The following is a 24,383-nucleotide window of genomic DNA, read 5'->3' on the forward strand; positions in this document are numbered from 1 at the left end:
AGGAGAAACTGCTCTACTGGTTTCCTTGCCTGCACAACACGCCATGCTCCTGCCTTTGCCATCCCACTTCAACATCTTCAGTTCTCGCCCCATTTGCTAAGCCGGGAATCATTTTGGTGTTACCTACCTTGTCCCTTCCAGGTGTATAGAGTCCCCAGATCCCATCTTTTTTGATTCTTTTCCATCGTCTATCACCTATGATAATATTTTTCATAATGTATTGTATAACGTATAAAATATTTGTAACATATAAAAATATATTTATATATATAAATCTTGTTTAATTCTTAAAAAAAATTTTTTTTTAATGTTTTTATTTTTGAGAGAGAAAGACACAGAGTGGGAGCAGGGGAGGGGCACAGGGGGTGGGGAGGGAGACACAGAATCTGAAGCAGGCTTCAGGCTATGAGTTGTCAGCACAGAGCCCAACGCGGGGCCCAAACTCTCACGAGCCATGCGATCATGACCAGAGCCGAAGTCTGCCGCTTAACCAATTGAGCCACTCAGGCGCCCCTCATTTAATTCTTATAATAACCTAATGAGGTATTTACTCCACTGTAGCATTTTTTAAAATAAGGATACAGAGACAACCAAAATCAGACATGTCTGAGATTTGAGAACAGGAGTAAACATATTTAGTGTCTGGCTTTTATTGTCCTGCAGATTTAAAAACCTTTAAAAATGATGTAGAACCACATTTGAGCTCTTGCTCCCTGAGCTTGCTGTGGAAGAAGACTATCTAGATTTATCTCTAGGGAAGATAACTTTGAAGGTTGGTCGGCAGCAGGTTAAATTTTCTGTTCTTTTGTGGTCTGGATTAATGACCATCTGTCCAGGCAGGCATCATCTCCTGCCATTCATCTCTGTCTGTGGCCAGAATTGAGACTGCAGGGTCCCTGTGTTTATCAAAATGCACAAACAGGGCATCCAGAAACCCGCTGTCAGAAGGTCTGTCCTGAAGCGTTCGGCATCTGTCTTTGCATAAAGATATTCACAAGCAGGGTAAAGGTGTGGCTGTCGCTGACATTGCTGTCTGCCTGCTTTTGAGCCCAGACCACCTGCTAGAATGTAGAAGGCAAATAAGCATAAGGAAAACTGCCATTTTAATTTTCACCATCCCTTTGGAAAGAGATGGAAGCTTTTTTGAAGCCCTGTGGTTAAGTGCTGTATCCCAGAAGTTGCTAAGGCCTGCACAAGAGGTGGTATATGTCTATTGTTCCTGTTATCCTCACCCCCTTCCTCATGTTATCTGTTACTCTAAATGTACGTATAATCCCAGAATCATCCGTAGTTCATTTCTTGCCCTTCTTGCCTCTTTTTGTAACTGCTTTGCCTTCCAAGGCAAAGAATACCCAGAGCTGATGACAATTGGAGAAGCTTCAGACTGGATCAGTCGCAAATATCTCCACCACACATCCCAGCCACAGGGGAATTATATTCACTTCAAGTTGTTGCTAGTTCAGAAGAGAGCAAGTTCTTCATTCACCGTTGTGACATTAGGCTTACTTTGGAAAAACGTCTCAGTGAGAATTCTAGGCTTTCAGCCTTAAGATGAAATCACTTTAGATTTATTACATCTGTTTTCTTCATTTTTCTAATTTATCTGGTTGTGTTTGAGTTCCTTTTACCCAGAAATCCATATTATGACCAAACAGGCAAAAATGTTTCATTGTGTGACAGTAACTTCTGGGTGCCAGAGATGGGTTCTGGTTCCTTAGTTTGGAATGAAGTGTTCTAGCAGTACCCCATACACTCGTGCAGAGAGCCTCATACAGAAAGGACTTCTCCTTTAATGGTCCCCTTGCTAGACACCTTCTAGCAAGGAAGTTGTTAAAAGGTCTTTTTGGTGTATGATGTAGCTGAGAGTTCTGAGGGCTGTCACTCAGCTCTACCATCTGATTGGGTTGACATAAGAGGAGTTACTTGCTTTTAGTTCAGAATTTAATATTCTTCACCTGCCCTTTTGACGTAACTGAAATTTAGTTGAGTCATGGCAAAGAAAACACGTTAGAAAGCAAATAATACTATTCTTATCATCTGTCTATAGGCGAAATCCTGGCAGCTTTGTGAGACTCATATACTTGCTTCAAGTTCTCGTGGCCAGAAATTCCAGTGGAGTGAAGCTACATGCCATTGGTAGTACTTGTTCTTGCTCTCTCTTCTGTGCCCAGAATTTCCGGGACTCCTGTGGGAGTCTGCCTACTAATAACAGATACATAACTATAGCCAAGAAAAGGAAGGGTAAATCTTTGGAGAGTGTTCCTGTCTACTTCATTTTGAAGAAGAGTTGCTTTTGTTCTTTTCTTTAACTTACAAACCGTAGACTCTTTGATATTAGAAGTAGAAGAGAAATTCAAAAGAAACACATTTTAAAGCTATTCTCTTTATGGGCTGCAACCTGTTAGAACAGTCAGGAATCAGGCAATGAGCTGTATTTGGTGAGTGGTGGTGTTATACAGAAGTCGTTCTTAAAGTGGGATGAGATAAGGAACTGTTCTCTTCCTTTTTACCAGAGAGTTTTCAATAATTTCACTTACTTGATTTTTGTAGTGGTTGATTGCTTCTTTTACAAGGTGGGTTTATTCATTTTTTTATAAGTTTTTATTTATTTATTTTTGAGAGAGAAAGTGTGAATGGGGAAGGGGCAGAGAGAGACAGAGAGACAGAGAGACAGAGAGAGAGAGAGAGAGAGAGAGAGAGAGAATCCCAAGCAGGGCTCCACACTGTCAGCACAGAGCCCGATGCAAGGCTCAAACCCACAAACTGTGAGATCATGACTTGACCCGAAGTTGGACCTTTAGCTGACTGAGCCACCCAGGCGCCCCTACAAGGTGGGTTTATAAAAGAGAAAGTTATACATATTACAACAGGCCCTTTACTTCTAGACATACTTGGGAGAAAGACAAATAAATGCACAGTCATAGAAACGTGAAATAGCATGGAATATCTCAGAAATTCCCTTGTTGATAAGTTTGACTAGATTTTAAAGTCCAAGATATGTGGCAGGAGATGAGCCCTGAGACTTAAGGTGGCACCAGATCTTTGGAGAGTCTCCTGTACCTTGCAAAGGAGGTAAACTTTATTTTGTAGGTGAAGGGAGTCATTGAAGAGTTTTAGGCTATGAAATAACGGGAGCAGATTTTTACATAATAACTTCCGAGACAGACTGTAATAAGGTAGCACTAAAATACAGAGCAGCGTTCTATGAAGGGAAGAGAGTATTTGGGGAGATGTGAGGAGGCTCCATGGGTTTCAACTGGGTGGGAAGACTGCATAGGACTTAGATGAAGTGATGTGGAGGATGAAGTTAGGGTACAGGAGATAGGTACAGTAGAATCTAAGAGATTCAAAGGGAGCAGCGTAAGCAAAAGCCCAGAGATAGATGATTTACAGGGGACCCTGTATAAATAAAGATATTCAGGGGACCCTGAATAAATCTGTGGCTAGAGCTACAGAATGCTTGTAATGTGATAGAGAAGATCAGAAAGGCCTGAACTGAGGGCCTGGAATGTCTGGCTGAAAGTTTGGACTTTATTATTATTTTCTTTAATGTTTATTTATTTTAGGAAGGGAGAGAGAGCGAGTACAGGGGAGGGGCAGAGAGAGAGGGAGACAGTGGATCTGAAGCGGGCTCTGTGCTGACAGCAGAGGGCCTGATGCAGGACTCAAACTCACAAACCATGAGATCATGACCTGAGCCAAAGTCAGACACTTAACCAACTGAGCCATCTGGGCACCCCTGGATCATATTTTTATCTGGGGGAAGTTATTATTGAAGATGTATTTGAGGCAGCTAACTCGGACAGCATTGGTTGGGGTGACCTAAAGTGGCAAGTGTATGGATGCAGGAAAACCACTTAGGAAGCAGTGGGCGAAATAGAGGAGAGAACATACGAGGACTGAATGTTAAGTATTGGGTGTAAGAGGCTTGGTGTTTTCTAAGAGTGGGGCCTGTTTGTGAATGTTCCTGGGAAATGAGCTGCGAAAGCTCAGCTGTCTCACTTCCTACTTCTGCAAATGAAATGTTGCCTGAGTCCTTTTTGACTCCTACTTGAACCAGTTTTGAACTAAATTGGTAAAATAGCAAGCGACTCCTAGAGCAGCTGCGGTGGGACCTGGGATCACTCATCAGTGCCTGCTGCCCCCTTAGCCTGACAACTCCTGTGTAGAGAGTGGCCCGGGTTCTAGTTTAGGCTGAGTCAAATTTGTTACTTGACAGATTTGATCTTGGGCAAGTCTCTTTCACACCCTATGCCTCAGTGTCTGATTTGTAAAATCAGAATGGATAATTTCTGAAGTTTACCCCTAAAGTGCTCAGATCTTTGTTGGAGCTAACTACCTTAGATGAACCTGCTTTGTGTTCAGCAGAGGCAGAATAATGAAAAGTCTCAGAGAAGTGGGGAGACTTCCTGGGGATCAGGAATAGGATATCTGGTACCTGGAGAGCCCCAACACATTTCTAAAATATATGCCTATCTAAATTCTAGCTCTTTCCTTGAGGATTTTGAGCCTATTGCTTAGAAATATAGGCTATTGCTCAGCAACTTTAGAATTAGCATTCTTTCTGGGCAAGTAAAATACATATGAATATTCATTTTGAGGAATGCTAGAAGAGAAGGAAAAGGGAATATGTGTGGATTGTACTTGGGTATAGAAGAGGAAAACACAGAAGGAAAGAATTAAACAGCCGGGGGGGGGGGGGGGCGGGGAGGAAGGAGGGCATAACCACTTAGACATATAGATTGGTTTTGTTTTGTTTTGTTTTGTTTTGTTTTTTAATTTTTTTTTTTTAACATTTATTTATTTTTGAGACTGAGACAGAGCATGAACGGGGGAGGGTCAGAGAGAGGGAGACACAGAATCCGAAACAGGCTCCAGGCTCTGAGCTGTCAGCACAGAGCCTGACGCAGGGCTCGAACTCACGGACCACGAGATCATGACCTGAGCCGAAGTCGGACGCTTAACCGACTGAGCCACCCAGGCGCCCCTATAGATTTGTTTTTTAATGTAAAATGCATAGTAGGAATATGGAATATGTGCAGATGAAATGAAAGGTAGAATAAGGGAAGAGAGAAATTTGTAAATGGTAATTATCTATTACTGTTTCTTAGGGAAAAGTTAAAGCTCTGCAGTTCCAAGGGGGCCGTGCTCTTAGTTGTCCCCTGTGAATGATACCCCCAGAGCCTGAGCCTTCCTCCAAGAAATCTAAACCCTTACACGTGTGCACAGTCCTTGGCATAGAGAGGGGGGCCTCAGTTTCTTACCAAGAGCACCTGGGTAAGGAAAGGACTTGTGCCATCCAGGGACAGGAATACCAACTAGGCCTTCTGTTGTCTGGAAATTGAATAAAAACAGAAGAGCATAGGGAGACACTTATTTTTTTAATAGTCTAATTTTCAGCAAAGTCAACTGTGTATTGTCGAGAGGACAATGGCCTTTTGAGCTTTTTGCTGCAAGAGCCTCATTTATAAAGGCCCGAGTCAGAGCCATTTGTCATGAGGAGGAATGACAAGCTGACTGTCTGGTCAGGACTCAGCCGGCAGTCTGTAGGTGTATTTTTCATTCCTTTAAATTATAGCTTCTCTCTGAGGCAATTAATCCCAGGCATTTAGCAAGAGTCGCTGCTGTGTTTCTCTCCCTTGTTCCAGAGATGCATTTTCTTATACTTGGCATTTGTCTTGGATGCCTTATTGTTTGAAGGGTGTTTTTTTTTTTCCCCCTTATAAAATCTTTTACAAGAAAGTCTTATTCCCTCCACCCCTTGTCCTTCCCAAATACCCCTCTGAGAGTTAATCAGAGATGTACAGAGTTCAGCAGCTGGGAAAGCCATTAATAACTCTGCCAGCTTCTGTCCTGCTGGCTTAAAGGGACCTTCTGGCTGATGAAATTGATGAGGATTTCTCTTGGTGTTTCCCTGAAAAGCATTCTGGTGACAAATAGTCCTCCTGTGAGGGAGGAGCAGAATCAGCATATTTGCATACTCTTCCTCATGGCTTTTTTTTTTTTTTTTTTTAAAGTCTCAGTATGGAAGGGCACGGGCTGTGTTATGTTAGGCCCCAGTACGTAGCACCGTCCACCATTCCTAAGGTAAACCGTCTCCCTGGGTCTGCCTTTACCTACTGCTCGTTTGGCAGACCTCCTCCAGTCCACTCACGTCAGTCTCTGCCTCACTAGTTTTGCCTCCTTCAGCTCGTGCAGCCTTGCCTCATGTTGATCCTGTTGATGAGCACTGATGTGAGTGGCAGAGTCTGTGTGGTTTTCTCAGTACAGCATTATTTTAAGTACTTTTAACTCCTTTGCCCTTTTCCTGGAACTCTTACCACTCTCCCCCTTCCCTGCTGGCTTCCCATCCCCACTGGGGATAGGCTGTGTGCTGAAATTTGTTTCCTCAGTCTAACTCCTTATTTCTGAATCCTCCCTTCTTTCCAGACTACAGAATGTGGAGTCATCAGTTGCTCTCTTCACCTCTATTTTACTGGAGCTGTGCATTTAGTTAGGGATTTCTGTGGCCAGTACTAATGTCCAGGGCCTTTTTCCCTCTTCTTGTCTCCCTTGAACATTCTGGTCTTTGCCACCTTACCCATTCCTGTTTCCAGGGTTTTTCTTAGAACGGTATTTAAGCTGTTTTTCTCCTAGCGAAGGCTGTTTTCTCCTAGATGTCCTTTGCTGTTTTCTCCCATAGGTAGCACCTCATCTGTGTGTTCATCACGTTTCAGTTTTCTAGTCGTTGTGAGTCCCATGATGTTACTCCTCCCCTTTGCTAGAATTCTCAGTGCTTTTAATTTGAAGTCTTCTCTACATTTTATTGAGATGCCATTTAGCTCCTGCTTCTCTGTCATTAGTCAAGATGTTAAGCTGAGGACCAGCAGATGCATCTCTGCTCAACATATTGATTCTTTTATGGTGCCAAATGTGACCATCAGTCTGAGACTTTGTTTGTATCTGAGCCAGCTGATCTCATTCGTATTTTCCTGTATATCCTCCAGTGATCTCTAAATACTATAAAGCCATTATCTCTGGCCATGTTTTGTGTCTCACTCCCCCCCGCTTTTTCAAATGGAAGGAGAAACTGAATCAGAAAGTTGGTTGTTTGTAGGTGTTGGAAAAGAGGCTTGTGAATTATGTCGAAAGAGCCCGGAAATTTCCCCAGCCCTGGTGTGTTTGTTCATTTTTCTAAACTGTCTTCTGGTGTCCTTTCACCAAGCTCTGTGCCGTCTTTGAGCACTGGCAACTGCTGAGCAGTAGAACGATCTAGCACACTGGCTTCTCCTTCCCTACTCTTCACCAGATAGAGTATTGTTTGTCGTCCAGAGGGAGAGGCATCTTGGGACCTTACAGAATCCAGTTGTCAGCTCCACAGTGTGATTCTGGGAAGGCCAGCTCTCTCTCCTAGCTACAGAACAAGTACTCACAGTTATCCCATGATGTTTCTTTCTACAGCTTAGTTTTTAACCTTTTTGAGGCTTGGGACCCTTCTTTTCCTTAGGGCCCTTTTTAACTTCAAAATGTTTGCTAACTTTTCTCATGATAATTAGCTGGACTTCTAGTGCCCTTTGAGAAGTAAAATACGCTGTTATGAAAAGCTATCATGAATTCATTTGTATTTTTAAGTGAATTGGTACTTTGATCAAAACTTGAAGCTGGATTTATTTGAAAATCAATAATATGCTAAATTTGAGAACTAACTTATTTGTTTGATATTCATTTATTCCTTGTGTACATGTGGCTGCCAAAACCTTATAACAATTTGTGGGCTTCCCAGAGCCGCGATCTACTGTTCAGGAACTCCTGATTTCATTGTTGTTTTTAATAACCTTTTTACTTTCCATATGGTCTTTTCTCTCTCTCCCTCCCCTTGCCTCTCCCTTCATCTATAGAGTTTCAAGTCAAAGGCATATGACATGTTAAGGAAAACAACAGTATGCCTTCTCTTTGGGGAAAATAAAGACTGAGTACTGACTTTTAATGGATCAGCTTCCAATATCCCTGATATTGATTTCTCTGTTAATGTTCAGCATCCAAACCCACCAAAATATAAAAACCTTCCTAGGCTTTCATTTCTGGCTTGTAAAGCTCCCAGTGGCCCATTTGAAAGCCAGAGTATTGTCTTAACTTTGATTCCAAGGCCAGTTTGAAGGTGATCTCATTAAGTTGAAGATAATCCAAAGGGAGAACTCAGAAAAAATACCAGATCAAGCTTTCAGAGGTTCATTTATTTTGTGGAGTTGGTTAAGCAGCTAATTAACTGCTCTGTCCAGCCAGTGCCCTTTGGCTTATTGTTCCTTTGATGCATTGGAAACTAAGCCATGTGAAGTCCCTGTCTTCCCTTTTCTTGTAGGAGGCAGCAAAGTATAGGGGAAAGAGCAAGGGCTTCAGAATCAGATAGATACTCCTTGAATTCTGCCTCAGCCACTTACTCGTTGTGTGACCTTGGGCATTTGCCTCTCTGCTCCTTCATTTCCGTATCTATAAAACAAAGCTACTAATAATACCTCATGGGGTAGTTAGAAGGATTAAATAGAATAACGTATTAATAACCTTTATATTAGAACTTAATAGATATTTAATAAATGGTGGTTATTACTATTGTTTTAACAGACCATAAAGAAAAACACCTAGACTTTTTTTCTTTTTACTCAAATGCTTGGGATTACATTGTCTAATACTCTTCATCATTGCCAATTTTGCAGTCCCTAATAGAAGGGACTGCTTAGTCTTTTTGTTGTGTTGTTTTTCTTTCACTTTTCATGAGTGATTTTTCCACACCAAAGGCCTAAACAGATTCATTTAGAGAAAAACCATTTGCTGAATGAAATCAATGGGAGGATTCCTTCAGGATCCCCCAAAGCCAAAATTTCTCTGTCTTTCAATCTAGAAAAAGTTTATACATTTCCATTCCAGGTCCCTTTAGAGGGCTTTTGGTTTCAGTTTCAGATCAGAGATCACATTAACTCGTGAAAAATCTTCTTCCTTCTTACTGAGCTGTTAGAAAATGTTTATAAATCTTCTGGTTGGGGTACTCCAGAAATGTATATATTAAAAAGAATTTTGTAATGTTTATTTATTTGAAAGAGAGAGAGATTAGTGAGTGCACGTGCAAATGGGGGAGGGGCAGAGAGAGAGAGGGAGACACAGAATCCGAAGCAGTCTCCAGGCTCTGAGCTGTTGGCACAGAGCTTGATGTGGGGCTTGAGCCCACAAGCCACGAGATCATGACCTGAGCTGCAGTCGGATGCTCAGATGACTGAGCCACCTAGGCTCCCTCAGAATTGTAGTGTATTAATGTGCCATCCAAATTAGTAAGCAACCAGATGACTCATTTCTCTGGGATCTTCACCTAAGTGTAGGAACTTAGTTTAGGGGATGTTTGTCTTTTGGGCTATTATCTGGTTCTGCTTTAATGACTCTCTTATATGTAGTCTTTTTGTTTTCTCCAGGGACAATGGTGACAGATCCAGGCACCGAGCTCCACGCAATGCCCGGATGTCTGCACCTTCACTTGGACGTTTTGTCCCAAGGTAAGAACTTGGTAGTTAGCCTTTATGAGGGAGCCTTTATGAGAGCCTCGTTTCATTTTTAAACCTACTTTCTGAGCTTTGGATTCCATATCTGAAATTATTTCCTAGTGAGCCTATAATCCAGCCCTGCCACCTAATGACTTGACAGGAGATGATTGGCCGCAATGAAAAGAGATGGACAAGTGGCACTGGGAGCATCCTATTCAAGATTAGAAGCCCCGCAAAACTGCAGAAGAAAGATCAGGAAGGAGATACAAATCTGCAGAAGGATAAATCCCAGCAATTTTTACTCCGTGTTGGGCTTCTGTGGATTCCTAGGTTTAGTGGATCCCTTAGCTTTGATTTTTGGGGGTAGGTGGATTTTTGTGTTGTAGTAGTCTTTTATAGGCTTTTCACACGTGGTTCCTTCTTATAGGCGTTTCTTGCTGCCTGAGTACTTGCCTTACGCGGGGATTTTTCACGAACGTGGACAGCCTGGCTTGGCTACTCACTCTTCTGTTAACAGAGTCCTGGCAGGTAAGGAGGTGTTTCTTTGAATTTTGAAAAGCTGAAAGGGCGAGGAGCCAGATAAAGCTGTCCCTTCCTTTACTTATGTGGATGTGATGGCCTCTTGGCATCTGGCTGAAAACTGTTTTGAGGTCTTATACTCAGTTCCTTACTTCAATGCAGGAAACTAGGATGGAACAAAGCTGTTTATCTTGCCCATTCCCACTTTCCTCATTTTTTTTTTCAAAAAATTGTTTAAACTACTTATTTCTTAATCCAGCAATTAGATTCTGGCTATGCTTTTAATTGAATGATAAAGGTGTCTTGTTCATGTTTTGGTTGGTGAGATACTCATGAACCAGATCCTGTGATTTAATTAGGAGCTTAATGCACACCTCTTCAACCCTTCACTCATCTGCCAGTAGATGGAGTTTCCAGGCACTGTGGAATCTTCCAGGGAAGGACGAGAAGAGACCCATAGAGCTGGCTCAGAAATCTCAGAAACAGAAAATGGGCTGGACAAGCCCAGCTGAGGCAGTTTTATGGTGACTGAATAGGTTAGTGACCCATGTTTATGGGCTAAGATATATGATGTGACCAGGCTGTCATACATGGTATATGCTCCTGCTTCTGGGCAGTGTCTAGAGAAGGAAACAAAGCAGAATTCTGGTTTTTCCTGACAAAGGTTATTTCCCCATCATGCACTTTCCTCCCTTTCCCCCTCACCTCCACTGCCAACCTCTGTATTTATGTATGTAAAGGCATAAAAGGTATAAAAATGAATCCACATTTATGTGTGTCTTTAATAAGCATCTATTAAAAATTTCATAAAGACATTATGTTTTGGAAAACCTGGTGCATTGTGGTGGTTAAAGGTAGGAAGGGATCTCCGTGAGGCAGTGGCACTGTCAGCCCAAGAGAATGTGATTTCTAACCAAGCTACTGTGACATCCGGAAGGCCATGGGATCTGGCCTCCCCTAGGCAGGACTATCCTTGACCCCAGTGTCAAGGCCTAGAAATCCCAGAAACCTCAGTGGTTTCTCTGCTAGACACCAGGACTTTGTAGGCCCACCTTGCCGGGGGAGCAGACTATAGCATGGTCTCCTGACAACCTCGTCCTAGGACCTCTGGCCCTATTTGGTAAAAGACCCCATGCCTCTATGCCTCTCCATGCTTGGTGTTTCTGTGTGGCTTGGCTAATGGCACATAGAAGCTCCTCCCTGGCAGATAATCACTTGCTGCCAGGCAATACTACAGAGCTCTTCTCCACCCTTTGTTCCAGACATCTGCCTCCACCACCCCACACAGCACCTCCTGCTCCTCTACTGCTGGAAAATCTATTTCCTTGGCATTTAGCTTTTTGTGGGAACAGCTGTATGTTTTTTTCTTCTTTTGATTTAAGAACTCTACCTACATTTCCTGTTACCCTACTTTATGCCTAGAGGTCTGATCCCCATACGGCCCACATTCACTTATGAATACTTTTGACTATTGGGGTTGTGTTCTAGCAGGCAGTTGTTTAGAGATATGAAATCTACTGAGAAAAGTTCTCTAACAAAGGATGCCAACTATCTCAAGGGGAAGGAAATCTAGATTCTTAAGAATCTCACTTGAGTTAGGTTAGCAGATGATTTCCATTCACAATTAACTAGTTTCTTCTCTTTTCTCAAGATACATGTTACAGAGAACCTATTGGTCTTTTCTTAAAAGCCTCATCATTTGTAGATACAGGTTTCTTCTGCTATTCAAAAGTAGAGTGTGTTCCTGAGGAACCCGGGTGGCTCAGTCGGTTACACGTCCGACTCTTAATTTCGGCTCAGGTCATGCATGATCTCTGGGTCCGTGAGATCGAGTCCCACATTGGGCTCAGTGTGGAATGCGGAACCTGCTTGGGATTCTCTCTCTCTCTCTCTCTCTCTCTCTCTCTCTCTCTCTCTCTCTCTCTCTCCCCCTCACTTCCTCCCTCTCTCTCTCTCTCTTTCTGCCCCTCCCTTGTTTGTGCTCACTCATGCACTCTCTCTGTCAAAATAAATAAACTTAAAAACAAAAAACCCCGGAGTGTTCCTATAAAGCCTTTCGCAAGCCAAAAAGATGCAAAGCAAAGGAGCAATTACCATTAATTTATATGGCAAAATTTTTTAGTGTACCCAGACCCCAAAAATAACCTCTCTCAGGCTTTTCTCATACTTTAAGACACATCTTGCTAATGGATGCAGAAAATAGAGATAAAGCACAAATGTGCTCACAGACACAGTTCAAAGCTATGGCAGCTTGATGCCCAGGGTGCATGCTGCCTCTGCAATAGCTCTCTATAAAACAAACGCTGAACGCTATTTTCACTTTTTGCCTTTTTTCATTAAAGTGAAAATCAGAATCCTCTTTGGATTTTCTTCAGTTAGTGAAAACAAATACGATTGTAGACCTTTTGTAAAAGTGAAGCAGTATAACACAGACTTTCAGGAAATGGGGGTACCTGTAATTTGGATGTCCCTCTAGATTCTGTTGACAGCTGTATTACTTTTATTCTTCTCTTGAGAACATTTTAATAATAATGATAATAACAACAACCCCCAAAAGTCTCTCATTTATTGAGCACTTGCTGTATAGTAGGGAGTATTTTAAGTGCTTTACCAGTAAATCAGTAATCCTGAGATAGGTGCTATTACCTAATTAACAGTGGACAAAACTAAAGCCCAGAAGGCTAACTTGCCCAGAGTAATACAGCTAGAAGTTGGGGAGCCAGAACAAAGCCAGGCAGCCAGACTCCAGAATCTCCTAGTCTGCTTCCCTACAGTTATTTTAAAGGACAGAGCGTCAAAATAGCGTTCTTCTTCAAGGACCTTAATCTAGAAGAAGTTATTCAGGGTTTTTCTTACTTGCTTTAATTCCTCTGTTTTAAGTGATTTCTAGACGTAGCCTTTTATGAACCAGCAGTGCTTGCTGAAGAAAATCATTATGTACTAGCCTTTTCTCTAAGCCTTCTTGCCCTCCTGGACACAGATGTTTTGCTGTTTATTACACTTACTGCGATCATGTAATAGAGCTCCTAAAGTAATGACTTTTTTGGGCTTTTAGCAGTAAGCGCTCCTAGCTTTCCTGGAGAGGCACCTTTCACTTGTGTGATTGGATTGCAGTTGTGATGGTCTCAACACAATTATATTCAACAGGTATTTGTTCTGTAGCTATGTACCAGGCACTGTTCTAGGCTACCAGAGTGAATAATAGGCATGGCTCCTGTGCTCCTGTAGCTCAAAGGCTAGATGGTTGACCATCCCTGAATCTTGCTGTTTGGTTCTTAGCTCCAAACATAAAGCCAGACCCTTTGAAAGGTGAATGCCTTTTTGCAGGGGTGAAGCATATACACACCTTTAGTTTTAGGAGGTGTGACCAGTACTGTTGTGACAAATGAGTCTCCAGTGGATGGTAGCCAAAGCCATTCAGAGTCATCAACAAAAATGGATTTGCAGAAAATTAAGATTCATTCTGCCTGCTTCCTCCCACATGAGCCTGAGAGTGATAATAAAAAACAGAAGCTACTACAGAGAAGTGTTTTGATTGTTAATTTTCATCTCTTCCTCTTTATCTTGGTGCCTCCCCCCAATTCTGTAGGTTGCCAGTGGCCTCCAGTCACCCATTTATCCACGTCTTGCCTCTTCTTTAGCAGCACAAGTTCTGAACCTGTACTTAAAGAGATATAAGTGAATTTAAAGCTACTGCAGCTCTACCAGGTATATTTTTTGGGAAAAACACAGAAGTCTGGGGAGCTCCCCCTGCTGACTTTTTAGTAATAACAGCCACTGATAACAAAGAAGGACATGAAGTTAATGACCGCTTACTATGGGCCACGTGCTGTCCTAAGTGCTTTCCCATGCATGACCTCCTATAAAACGTTGTGGCAACCCTGTGAAGTAGGTGGTGCAGTTCCATTCTGCAGGGAAGAAAACTGACGTTCAGAGAAGTTAGGTCACTTGCCCAGTATAACACGGTGAGAGGCAGACCCAGAACTTTAAACCAGGTCTGTTTGCCTGACTCATAATCTTCTGTGCCATGTTTTGTCTGAGTTCAAGTAGGGAGTAACTGCCAAAAGGTTCTTAAGCTTACAGTATTTTTCTGCATGTTTGAGGTCTCATAAAAGTGAAATGAGGAGTTCTGGCTTTTGACATCTTCCTGGTAATTACTGGAAGAAAAGAAACTTCTGAGGCATAGAGACCTGGATAATGTAGGGTATTAGTTATATGTCCTGCCTGATCTTTTTGACTTTCATCCTAATGATCATCTGTTCCCAGCACATGTGGGCCTGATGTACTTAATTTAGTGTTTTGATTAAAATCAGTGGGAAGTGTCAGGATTTTCTTGCTCCTTGCCACAGGTCACTGGGACCTGGTCAAGTGCCCTGGGCTAGAGATGGCTTTGTGCCCAGTCATCCAAATTTTTCTCTTATGATTTCTTCTTTGACCCACTAGACGATTAGGAGTGTGTGCTTTGGGGTGCCTGGGTGGCTCAGTCGGTTAAGCATCTGACTTCAGCTCAGGTCATGATCTTGCGGTTTGTGGGTTTGAGCCCCACATTGGGCTCTGTGCTGACAGCTTAGAGCCTGGAGCTTGCTTTGGATTCTGTCTCCCTTTCTCTCTGCCCCTCCCTGGCTCATACTCTCTTTCTCTCTCTCTCAAAAGTAAATAAACGTTAAAAAAAAAAAAAGGAGTGTGCTTCAATTTTCACATATTTGTGAATTTACCAAATTTCCTTCTGTTGATTTCTTACTTAATGTCACTGGGGTGTATGATTTCAATTATCTTAAATTTATTGAAACTTGTTTTATGGCTTAGCACATGGTCTGTCCTGGAGAATGTTACCTGTGTGCTTGACAAGGATGTGTGTTCTGTTTTCATTGCATGGAGTGTGCTGTCGATGCCAAGGAGATCTACTTGGTTGATGGTGGTGTTCAAGTTTTGTATATCATTGCTGATTTTCAGTCTAGTTGGCCTATCCTTGGTTAAGGAAATTTCCAGTTATTATTGAATTGTGTATTTCTCCCTTCAGTTTTGTCACATTTTACTTCATATATTTTGAGACCCTGTTGTTAGGTACGTATATTTTTATAGTTGTTATGCCTTCCTGATTAATTCTTTTATCATATAAAATATTCCTCTGTCTTTAGTAATACTGTCTTGAAATCTATCTTTTCTTATGTTGGTATAGCTCTCCAGCTATTTTATGGCTGTTGATTGTGTGATATATATATTTTCCATCCTTTTAACTTTCAATATATATTTCTGAATCTAAAAATCTAAAGTATGTCTCTTATAGAAAACATATACAGTTGACCTTTGGACAATACAGGGGTTAGGGGCATGACCCCGTGTAGTCGAAAATCTATGTATAACTTTTGACACCCCAAAACTTAACTACTAATAGCCTACTGTTGACTGGAAGCCTTACCAATAACAAACAGTTGATTAATACGTTATTTTCTGTATTGTATACATTATATACTGTATTCTAATCATAAAGTGAGTCAGAGAAAAGAAAATGTTAAGAAAATCATGAGGAAGAAAAAATACATTTATTTTTTATTATTTTTTAATGTTTTTTGTTTGTTTTTCAATGTTTATGTTTTTGAGAAAGAGACAGAGCAGGGGAGGGGCAGAGAGAGAGGGAGACACAGAGTCTGAAGCAGGCTCCAGACTCTGAACTGTCAGCACAGAGCCTGATGTGGGGCTCGAACTGGCGAACCACGAGATCATGACCTGAGCTGAAGTTGGCTGCTTAACCGATTGAGCTATCCGGGTGCCCCAGAAAAAAATACATTTATAGTACTGTATTTATCAAAAAAAAAATCCACATCTAAGTGGACCCATGCAGTTCAAACTTGTGTTATTGATTTTTGTTTTTTATCCAGCCTGACAATCTCTACCTTTGATTGGATTATTTATTTCATTCACATTTAATGTAGTTGGTATAGTTGGATTTTTGTGTACCATTTAGCTATTTTCTGTATTTCTCTTGTCTTTTTTGTTCCTGTTTCTCCTTTGCTTACTTTTTTAATATTAAGTGGATATCTTTTAATGTACCATGTTAATCTCTTTACTGATTTTTAAACTGTCTTTTGTCAGAATCTATTTCAGACTTAATACAGACTTAATTCTGGTAAGATACAGAAACTTTGCTACACTATAGTTGTATTCCCTTCTCTTTCCTTTGTGCTACTGTTGTTATGTATATTGCATCTATATATATTACAAACCCAGCAATGCAGTGTTAGAATAATTGCTTTATATAATCTCATGTCCCAGGCATCCTTCTGTTTATTGCCTGTTGTGGGTAAGACAGAGCTACCTCTTTTGTAAGACTTTTCTTTTCCTTGTTAACTTTATTTTTGTTTGTCTTTTGCCTCTCTCCTCTCTATTAAAAACACTTGTCCTCTCTCTTAGATGTTCCCTATTTCCCTAGTACCTCAAGGAATTACTTGTAGGAGGCCTGTCTGCTCTAGTTTGGCCATTTGGTGAGCATCTGGGGTCTTGGGCTTGCTGACTTTTAGGAATTAGCTTGATTTCTCAACCCAATATCATAGTGCTTTAATGCAACACATTGTCTAATGTATACTGGATCTTTGCGTAAATTGACAAATCTGGGAAAGATGAACAGTAGCGAGTGCATTTGAGGGTCATCACGGCATATTTAAATGAATATGAAGAGAAATAAATAATAGTTCTGGTGTTAGACCCTTTATCTCCATGTCCTATACCTCTCTGGTACCTAGTAGCCAGGCAAATAAAGTGAGTGACACATTGCAACTCAGCATCAATTAAGATGGCTGTTTATAAACCCCAGATAAATGGACAATTAGTGGTGGTGGTCGTAGCTAGTGCTCCTTTAATAATTAACCCAATTACCTTTCCTTCTGCTCCAGTGATGAAAGTGAAGGCCATAAGGGGCTGGCTTGGTTGCCTGGGAAACAGAGAAGTAAATGCAGCAGCCCTTCCAGACAACCCAGCCTTCCCAGATGCCTTACAGGACCCAGGACTTTGACTTACTTGGTGTCCACCGGTCCTTGGAGTGTCTGGGTCCATTCTACCCCAACGCTTCACTGCGTCTCCTTAACACCACTAGTGAAAAGTGTGCTTACTGAGACCCTGGGTCTTAGTTTCTAAGCTGAATTGCCTGTGCTGCTTCAGGTTTTTCTAGAGAAAAATATTGGGCTTTGTCAATGAACTTTTCTGTCCCTTTTATATTACGTGACTAAGTTTTTCTGTGCCTCTGTCTTTCCCCCAGGAAATTTCCTCTGGATCTTTCCCCACTGATGCTTCGCACTAAACTATGCCCTTCCTGTGCTGTCCTTTTGAAGTGTGTGTAGCACTTTCCAAATGCTTAGCGTTTTTCAAGGCACTTTGGGTCTTATGAAAGAATTCAATAGTTCTGCCTTTAGGGAGTTTACAGTCTAGCCAGGGAGTGGCCTGATTTTCTATTTGTTTTGGCCCTGCTACTAAAAAAAAAAACAAACAAATTTAATAAATCCCCTAGGACTTTAACTGCCAATCCTGATTAGTTAAGGAGGATACGGCTCAAACCTGGCTCGGACCAAGGATTTATGTCTTTTGCTACAGTTTGAAGAACTTCTCAACATGTCCCCATTTTTTTTAAATAGGTCTATGAGGATCAATAAGTGAAGTTTGGGAAGGACAGCTGCTGGTTACAGTATATGCTGCTTGGGAGGCAGTATAGCAAAATGTTTAAGGGTTTGGATTCCAGAGCCAGACTGTCTAGGTTCAGATATTCATTCTGCTACTTCCCAACAGTATTAATTCAGTTAATTTATTTTACCTTTTGGGGCTCCAGTTTCTTGATCTGTAAAATGGGCATAAGAATAGTACTTAGCTTATAGGATTGTTTTAAGGATTAAATGAGTTAAATGAGTGAAAATAAGGAGACACTTAGAATAGTACTTTTTTGGCACACAATAAATATTCAGTAGATGTTAGCTATTATCGTTACTATTATTTTTATTATAAATTTTGGAGACCAGTATGAATTGGAGCGGTGCCAGTCTCCTCACTGATTATAACCTTGCTGATCTGCCACTGTTCTGTCTTCTCCCAAATGGTGCTCTTCCTGGGTCCCAAGCAGAGCTTTTCCTCCTTTTGCTGTGGTCAGTGAGTTGAAAATACTGTGGGCCTTTTGCTCTATGGCACCAACAGATGGTAACCTGAGAGTCCTTGTGTTGATAATTTGACAGTCTAGTGTGTCACCTGTTGCCATTAGTCATGTCACCCAAGTGGGGAAGAATAGAGGAGTTTGCATATGACAAACTGTTTTCTGTCCCTGACTTGTATTAATAAAATAAGCATCTACTCAGCAGACCAAGTGTTTGCCTCTGTGTAACCATGGCAACATGAGATACTCAAAGTGTACTTCCTGGACCCCGTAGCATCATTAGCTGGGAACGTGTTATAAATGCATATCCTTGGGCCCTACTCCAGACCCACTGAATCAGAAATTCTGATTGTAGGACCCAGGAGTTTGTGTTTTAAAGAGTCTTCTTGGTGATCTTGGTGTATTTTAAAACTTGAGAACTCACTGAGCTAGGAACAGATGTAGAGACAGAGTCATGGGAAGAGATGAGGTGGTAATACCAGGAACCCAACATACATTAGTGCTGGTGAGCCCCTGTTGTATAACTCTTCTTCGTGTGGAGCTGTTAATAATGGGGAAGAATGAATGAATACACAATTACCTAAAGGGTGCTCGGCTGGTATATCAGCCATTTTGATTCAGTAAGCATTTATTAAGCTTCTGTTGTTTATACAGCACAGTATTAGGTATCCAGGTATCCAGGTGAACATGACATGATCTCTGCCCTCCAAAAACATCTACTAAGTTGGTATTATGCTATAAATGCTAAACTAGACGTATAAACAGAAGGCTGGCTGTGAGAGTTCAGCACCTCACAGTATTTCTGCAGCAGAAAGTAGAAGGACTTGACCTATAACCTCTCCCCCAACTTCTTAACTAACTTCCCCTCTGTTCCTCTTTCTCCTCCCCAAAAGAGAAGTATTAGCATCCGCATATCTGGATTGAGACCCCACTGTTTACTTGTATTTTTAAGTTCTCTGTATTCTGAGGCTTCCCCAGACCTAGAGTGATCTCAGAGTTTATTAAGACCCGTGGTTGTGTGTACTCCTTAGAAATACTACTCATTTTGAAGGTGCCACCTGAAGACGGCCTCTAATCTGAAGTATTCACTGTAATGCCAGAACCTTTACTTCCCTCTTCTTAGGTTCTGATTGGTTTTGCTTTGACATATTTTGCAACCCCTCAAAACAAATGATATAATATAGAAATCTACAGAGGGGATGTGAGGAAAGAAAAAGCTAAATGTGAGGTCAGTGCCCATATTTCCTAGTGGACACAGCAGCCAGACAGTCTCCACTTTATTCAAGATTAGAGATCTTCCACAACACCCGGAAAGACTTGGAACAACCCTTATGCTGTCGCATCTACTCCATCAGTTTAACCCACATGATCAATGTAAATGCCGAAAGCTAATAAACCATGCTAACCTTCCACCTCCTCCTTTTAAAAACTCTGAGCTCACATTAGCTTTTCTTTCTCTTTCTCTTTTTATGAGCTCAAGCAGCCTCATTTATTCCAAACTGGCTGGAAATGCCATGGGAGCTGGCAGACAGCACCTCTCACCCTCTTTACCAAAGTAGAGCCAACCTGTGGGTGTTAATTTCCTTTCTTTAACAACTGCTGATCCACAAGGCCAACTCTTCCCCAGGGTCCCTGTGCCACTCAGCTGGAAGCCAAGAACAAGCATGGATATCTTGGTATAAGACATAATGTGGAAAGAGGCACCTGCAGATGGGTGACCAGGGACCTTTTGGAGTGTTGAGACCCCCTGGAGGTGTTTCTTTTGGCTAGGAGTTAATTTTCACCCCAGAGCCAGATAGTTATCCTGTAACCACAGCTTTTCATTATTACAGGGCTACTGAAATGAGTCCCTTGGTTTGTCCTAAGCCGATCTCACTGCAGCTATATGCGCCATGCAAAAGGGACCCAGCTTCACTCCTGTTGGCTTGAGCTATGGGACTGTATTCTTGGGCTATGCCTGCCTGGCAATAAACTCATGATCTTTATTTTTGTGGCTTATGGCTGGTGAAGCACAAGCCAAAAGCATTTTCTCCTAAGCAGAGAATTTAACTGGTCTAGGCTACAAGGAACAGACAGAAAGGTGGACAGAATGTAGAAGGTCAAAGTTCCCAGTGGGAACAGGGTACTGTTGAGAAAGGTGAGGTGTACGTTATGCATGTGAGGAAAGTATATCCTTTGTTTTCATAAATAAATCTGGCTAGAAAGGTAAATTTTCTCTAGAATCTGCCATATTACCAATGGCTGCTTTTGGTAATGCCTGCAGTCTTTTAGACTTCCACAGCAGTCTTTTATTTTGAGAGAGAGAGACGAGGGGGGGGAGGAGCAGAGAGAGAGGGAGAGAGAAAATCTGAGGAAGGCTCCATGCTCAGTGGGGAGCCCTACATGGGGTGTGGTTGCATGACCATGAAAGCATGACCTAAGCTGATAAAATCAAGGGTCAGGGAGGTTCAACCAGTTGAGCCACCTAGGTGCCTTTGTGATTCAACTGAGCCACCCAGGCACCCCTAACAACAATCTTTTTATTACAGTTTCCCTTGGACTAGTAACATAAAGGAGTGACATGGAAATACAGTCACTCCCGCCAATTAGAGTGAAGTTTTACCTGGGCATATAGCTCAGAGACTGTGCTAGTTCATTAACAGCACTTAAAATTATCCAACATTACCCTGCATGCTGAACTGGCAAAAGGGGTTGTGGAAAGAAAGAACATGGTAAGTCAAGCTTAGATTTGACCATGAGCTGGTGTTAGATCACATTTGCAAATGTAATGGCCGTGGAATATGGTGCTTCAAATGTGCTTTAAGACATACAAACAAATCCAAGGGCACTTACTATATGTCAAGTACTATTCTAAGCACTTCTTACATGTTCACTTAATCTTCACAACATTCTAGTATGTCCTGTTACTACTCATTTTTGCAAATGAGGAAACTGAGGCATAGAGAGATTAAGTAATTTGCCCAAGACCACAGCTAGTACTTGACAGAGCGGGAAGTGGGACTCAGGCAGTCTCGCTTTAGATTGGGACTTTTCAAATAGAATTATCATGGGGTATAGGAGACTCCTTGTTGGTAGAAAAACAGACTGAAATTTAAACTCTGGCTTTACTTTAAGAGAACAAAAATAATTTGTTTGGCTCCCAAGACGACTACTGGGGAGGGGGCTACGAATTCTGTTATATTCTTGTTGCAGCTCCTTTCCCCTACAAAGGGGGCCCTGTAGAATTACATTCCCAAACAATGAATCCTGAAGAGGTAATTACACTGTTGCCATCCCATTGGGAAGAAGGCTGGGGCGGTGATTACATTCCAAAACAAAGCTGTTCGGGTATAATTGCACTGTGCTGCTCTTATCAGTCTGGGGAAGGCAGGCCTCTGGTCTCCATCCTCATTTGTTTTTGAGATGAAATCCGAATAGCATTCAATTAATAGTCAAGACCCAGGCGCAGGGAAGTCAGCCAAAAGAGCAAAGAGGACATTAACTTGCTATTGGCATTTTCCTTCTACTTAAGTTTTGCAGACCTTTAAGTATCAGCAAATTTGAGGGAGAGCCCATTTGAGAAAATGTATTTGCTGCTAATGAAGGGTTAGAGACCCCTGCTTAGAGGCTGTGCCCTGAAGCCCTCATTGGCCTTTATGTAGAGGAGAGATGGTTGGGTAGCAGTGAAATTTCCCTCTTCCATCAACAGCTTTTGCTCTATCAAAAGATGGCCCTGGGATGCCTGGGTAGCTCAGTCAGTGAGGCATCCATCTCTTAATTTCACCTTAGGTCATGATCTAACTCCTCGTGAGATCGAGCCCCTCATTGGGCTCTGCACTGACAGTGCTGAACTTACTTGGGATTCTCTCTCCTTCTCTCTCTGCCCCTCCCCTATCTGTCTCACACATTCTCTCTCAAGTAAATAAACTTAAAAAAAAGATGCCCCCCCCTTCCTTCAAATCTTTCTCTAAGGCTTCTAGCGTATATGTTTTTTTTAATGTATGTGGCTTCTGGTCATGGATCAGAAAGCTTCTCTGTGGTTCTATTGAGATAATAAGGCAGACTCTTGTTACATTTCAGCAATAATCTCTAGATCTGGACTGGAAGAAGAAGCAACACTAATTTAATTGTCTTGTGTTATGATTCAGAGAGCAGAAAACTGCTGGTGGCCTCTTAGACATGCTTGTTGGACTAGAGCAGAGAAGGGGAAAAGGTGGATGTTATCAGGTTGTGCGTTGCACAGACCCCTCTGAAGTGGTGTAGCCTTGGGGCACCTGCCTGGCTCAGTTGGTAGAGCATGCAACTCTTGATTTTGGGCTTGATCTCAAATGTGAGTTTGAGCCCGACATTGGGTGTAGAGATTACTACAATTAAAATCTTTAAAAAAAAAAAAAGAGTGGGGTAGCCTTGGCCATTGCATCAGTTAGCTCTTCCTGCCTCACAAACCACCCCAGACTTTACTTGCTTAAAACAGCATTTCTTCTTCTCGCAACTCTGTGGGTTCGATGTGTAGTTTATCTGGTCTGGGCCAACTTGGCTGCCGTCTGTGGTCAGTTGATGGCTTGGCTGGGTATGCATAGTCTTGGTGTATAGGCAGAATAATGGCTTGCCAAAAATGTCCACATCGTCATTCCTGGAGCCTGGGAATACGTTACTTTCTGTGGCAAAAGGAACTATGCAAATCTGATTGAAGTTACAGATTTTGAGGTGGGGAGAGGAATTATCTGTATGGACCCATTCTAATCACAGGAGCCCTTAAAAGTGGAAGAGAAAAGCAGGATAGTCAAAGACATTGCAGTGATAGAAGGTGAGAGTGGCCCCAGCTAACAATGACAAGGAAACAGGGACCTCAATCCTACCATTGCAAGGAGCTGAATTCTGCCAGCAACCCAAATGAATAAGGAAGAAAATCCTCCCCTAGAGCCTCCAGAAAGGAACACAGCCCTGCCAGCACCTTGATTTTTAGCCCCATAGGACCCATTGTGGATTTCTGACCTGCAGAACTGAAAGCTAGTAAATCTATGTAAAGCCACTAAGTTTGTGGTAATTTCTAATGGTAGCCATAGAAAACTAACATACAGATGACTTCATGGACATATCTGGCAGTTGGCAGGCTGGTTAGCCTCAGTTGAGATGATTTATCTCTTTTCTGTTCACCAGTAAGCTAATTCCTGCTTCTTCATTGTAGCATCTCAGGATTCCAAAGACAGACAACAGAAGTCAGGCCTCAGTGCACAGGCCCTTTTCTGGTCTCTGGTTATATCACTTTTATTGTTCTTCCAAAGCAAGCCATGTGGCTTAAGGCTGGAGTCAGAGAGGACGCTCTTCAATGGTGCAAATACAGGGAGGCTTAACTCATTAAGGGCAATTACTGTAACCTTGTACCACAACTAAGTAGATTTTTGAGATCTGTGGTAGCCTGGTAGCTGACTCTAAACTAGTTGCTTCTTTAAGTGTCCTTACATATACTTGAAAGTTTCAGCATTCCAAAAGATACAGATGTACAGATTTGGAACTTCAGAGAAACATCTTGGCTTAGATCAGTATTTGGATTGTTCTGAGAGACATGAATTTAGAAATGACATCCAGATAGGAAACTGGATCCTGGTTTTTTAGACATAATGTTTCAGAGAAACTACCTTATCTTTTCTCTTTTCTTGGGTGTTTTCTGGGATATATTTTTCTGTGCTAGAGGGTGAAAAGATGTTCAGAAGAGCTCTGTGGGTGGTTGGGCCCCTTGGGGCCACGTGTATTTCTGTGTAGGAGTAAGACTGGCAGAATTAACAGTACGAGCACTTACTAAATTGGCTGTCAGTGAACCTGTACCTGTGGCATCATTTATAATCCACAGCTCCTCTAACAGGAGCAACTTGGAAGAAAAGTTCCTGAAAACTAAGGCAAGGGATCTTTGTGTGCCCAGTCGCTGTGGCACACTGTGCTTTCTTACACCAGCAGTTGGGAGAGACTAGAATTGAGTTCCTCTCAAACACAGGACTTAGCTTTCTTTTGACCTGATTGATGAGGCTGAGAAACACACACACACACACACACACACACACACACACACACACACTGATTTTATGGGCTCCAAATGTGAATGCGTGGATTGGACCTCAGGCACATAGAGACAAATTTCATGTTCACCAGTGATTCTTTTAGGACTTCCTTGATGTTCTTTCAGAACCATCTCAATGGCTGGTAGGATGTACACTCTGCTGCTTGTGAGCCCTGGATTTTGTGGTGGGCAA

General features: G+C 41.9%; 1 protein-coding gene across 10 annotated transcripts in view; it reads left to right on the forward strand.

Moving 5' to 3' along the window:
- Window positions 1-24,383, forward strand: part of AMBRA1 (autophagy and beclin 1 regulator 1) — a 175,838-nt gene that overhangs the window by 74,170 nt on the left and 77,285 nt on the right. For all 10 annotated transcript variants that reach the window (XR_003424931.2, XM_027072772.2, XM_027072774.2 and 7 more), the window contains 2 exons: window positions 9,438-9,518; window positions 9,934-10,034. Coding sequence is in view for 9 of the 10 variants with exons in the window: in XM_027072772.2 (XP_026928573.1) it covers window positions 9,438-9,518; window positions 9,934-10,034 (182 nt within the window). In the remaining variant the exon portion in view is untranslated. The remainder of the gene's footprint in view (window positions 1-9,437; window positions 9,519-9,933; window positions 10,035-24,383) is intronic.

This window comes from Acinonyx jubatus, chromosome D1 (genome assembly GCF_027475565.1).
Source record: "Acinonyx jubatus isolate Ajub_Pintada_27869175 chromosome D1, VMU_Ajub_asm_v1.0, whole genome shotgun sequence".
NCBI classification, from domain to species: domain Eukaryota; kingdom Metazoa; phylum Chordata; class Mammalia; order Carnivora; family Felidae; genus Acinonyx; species Acinonyx jubatus.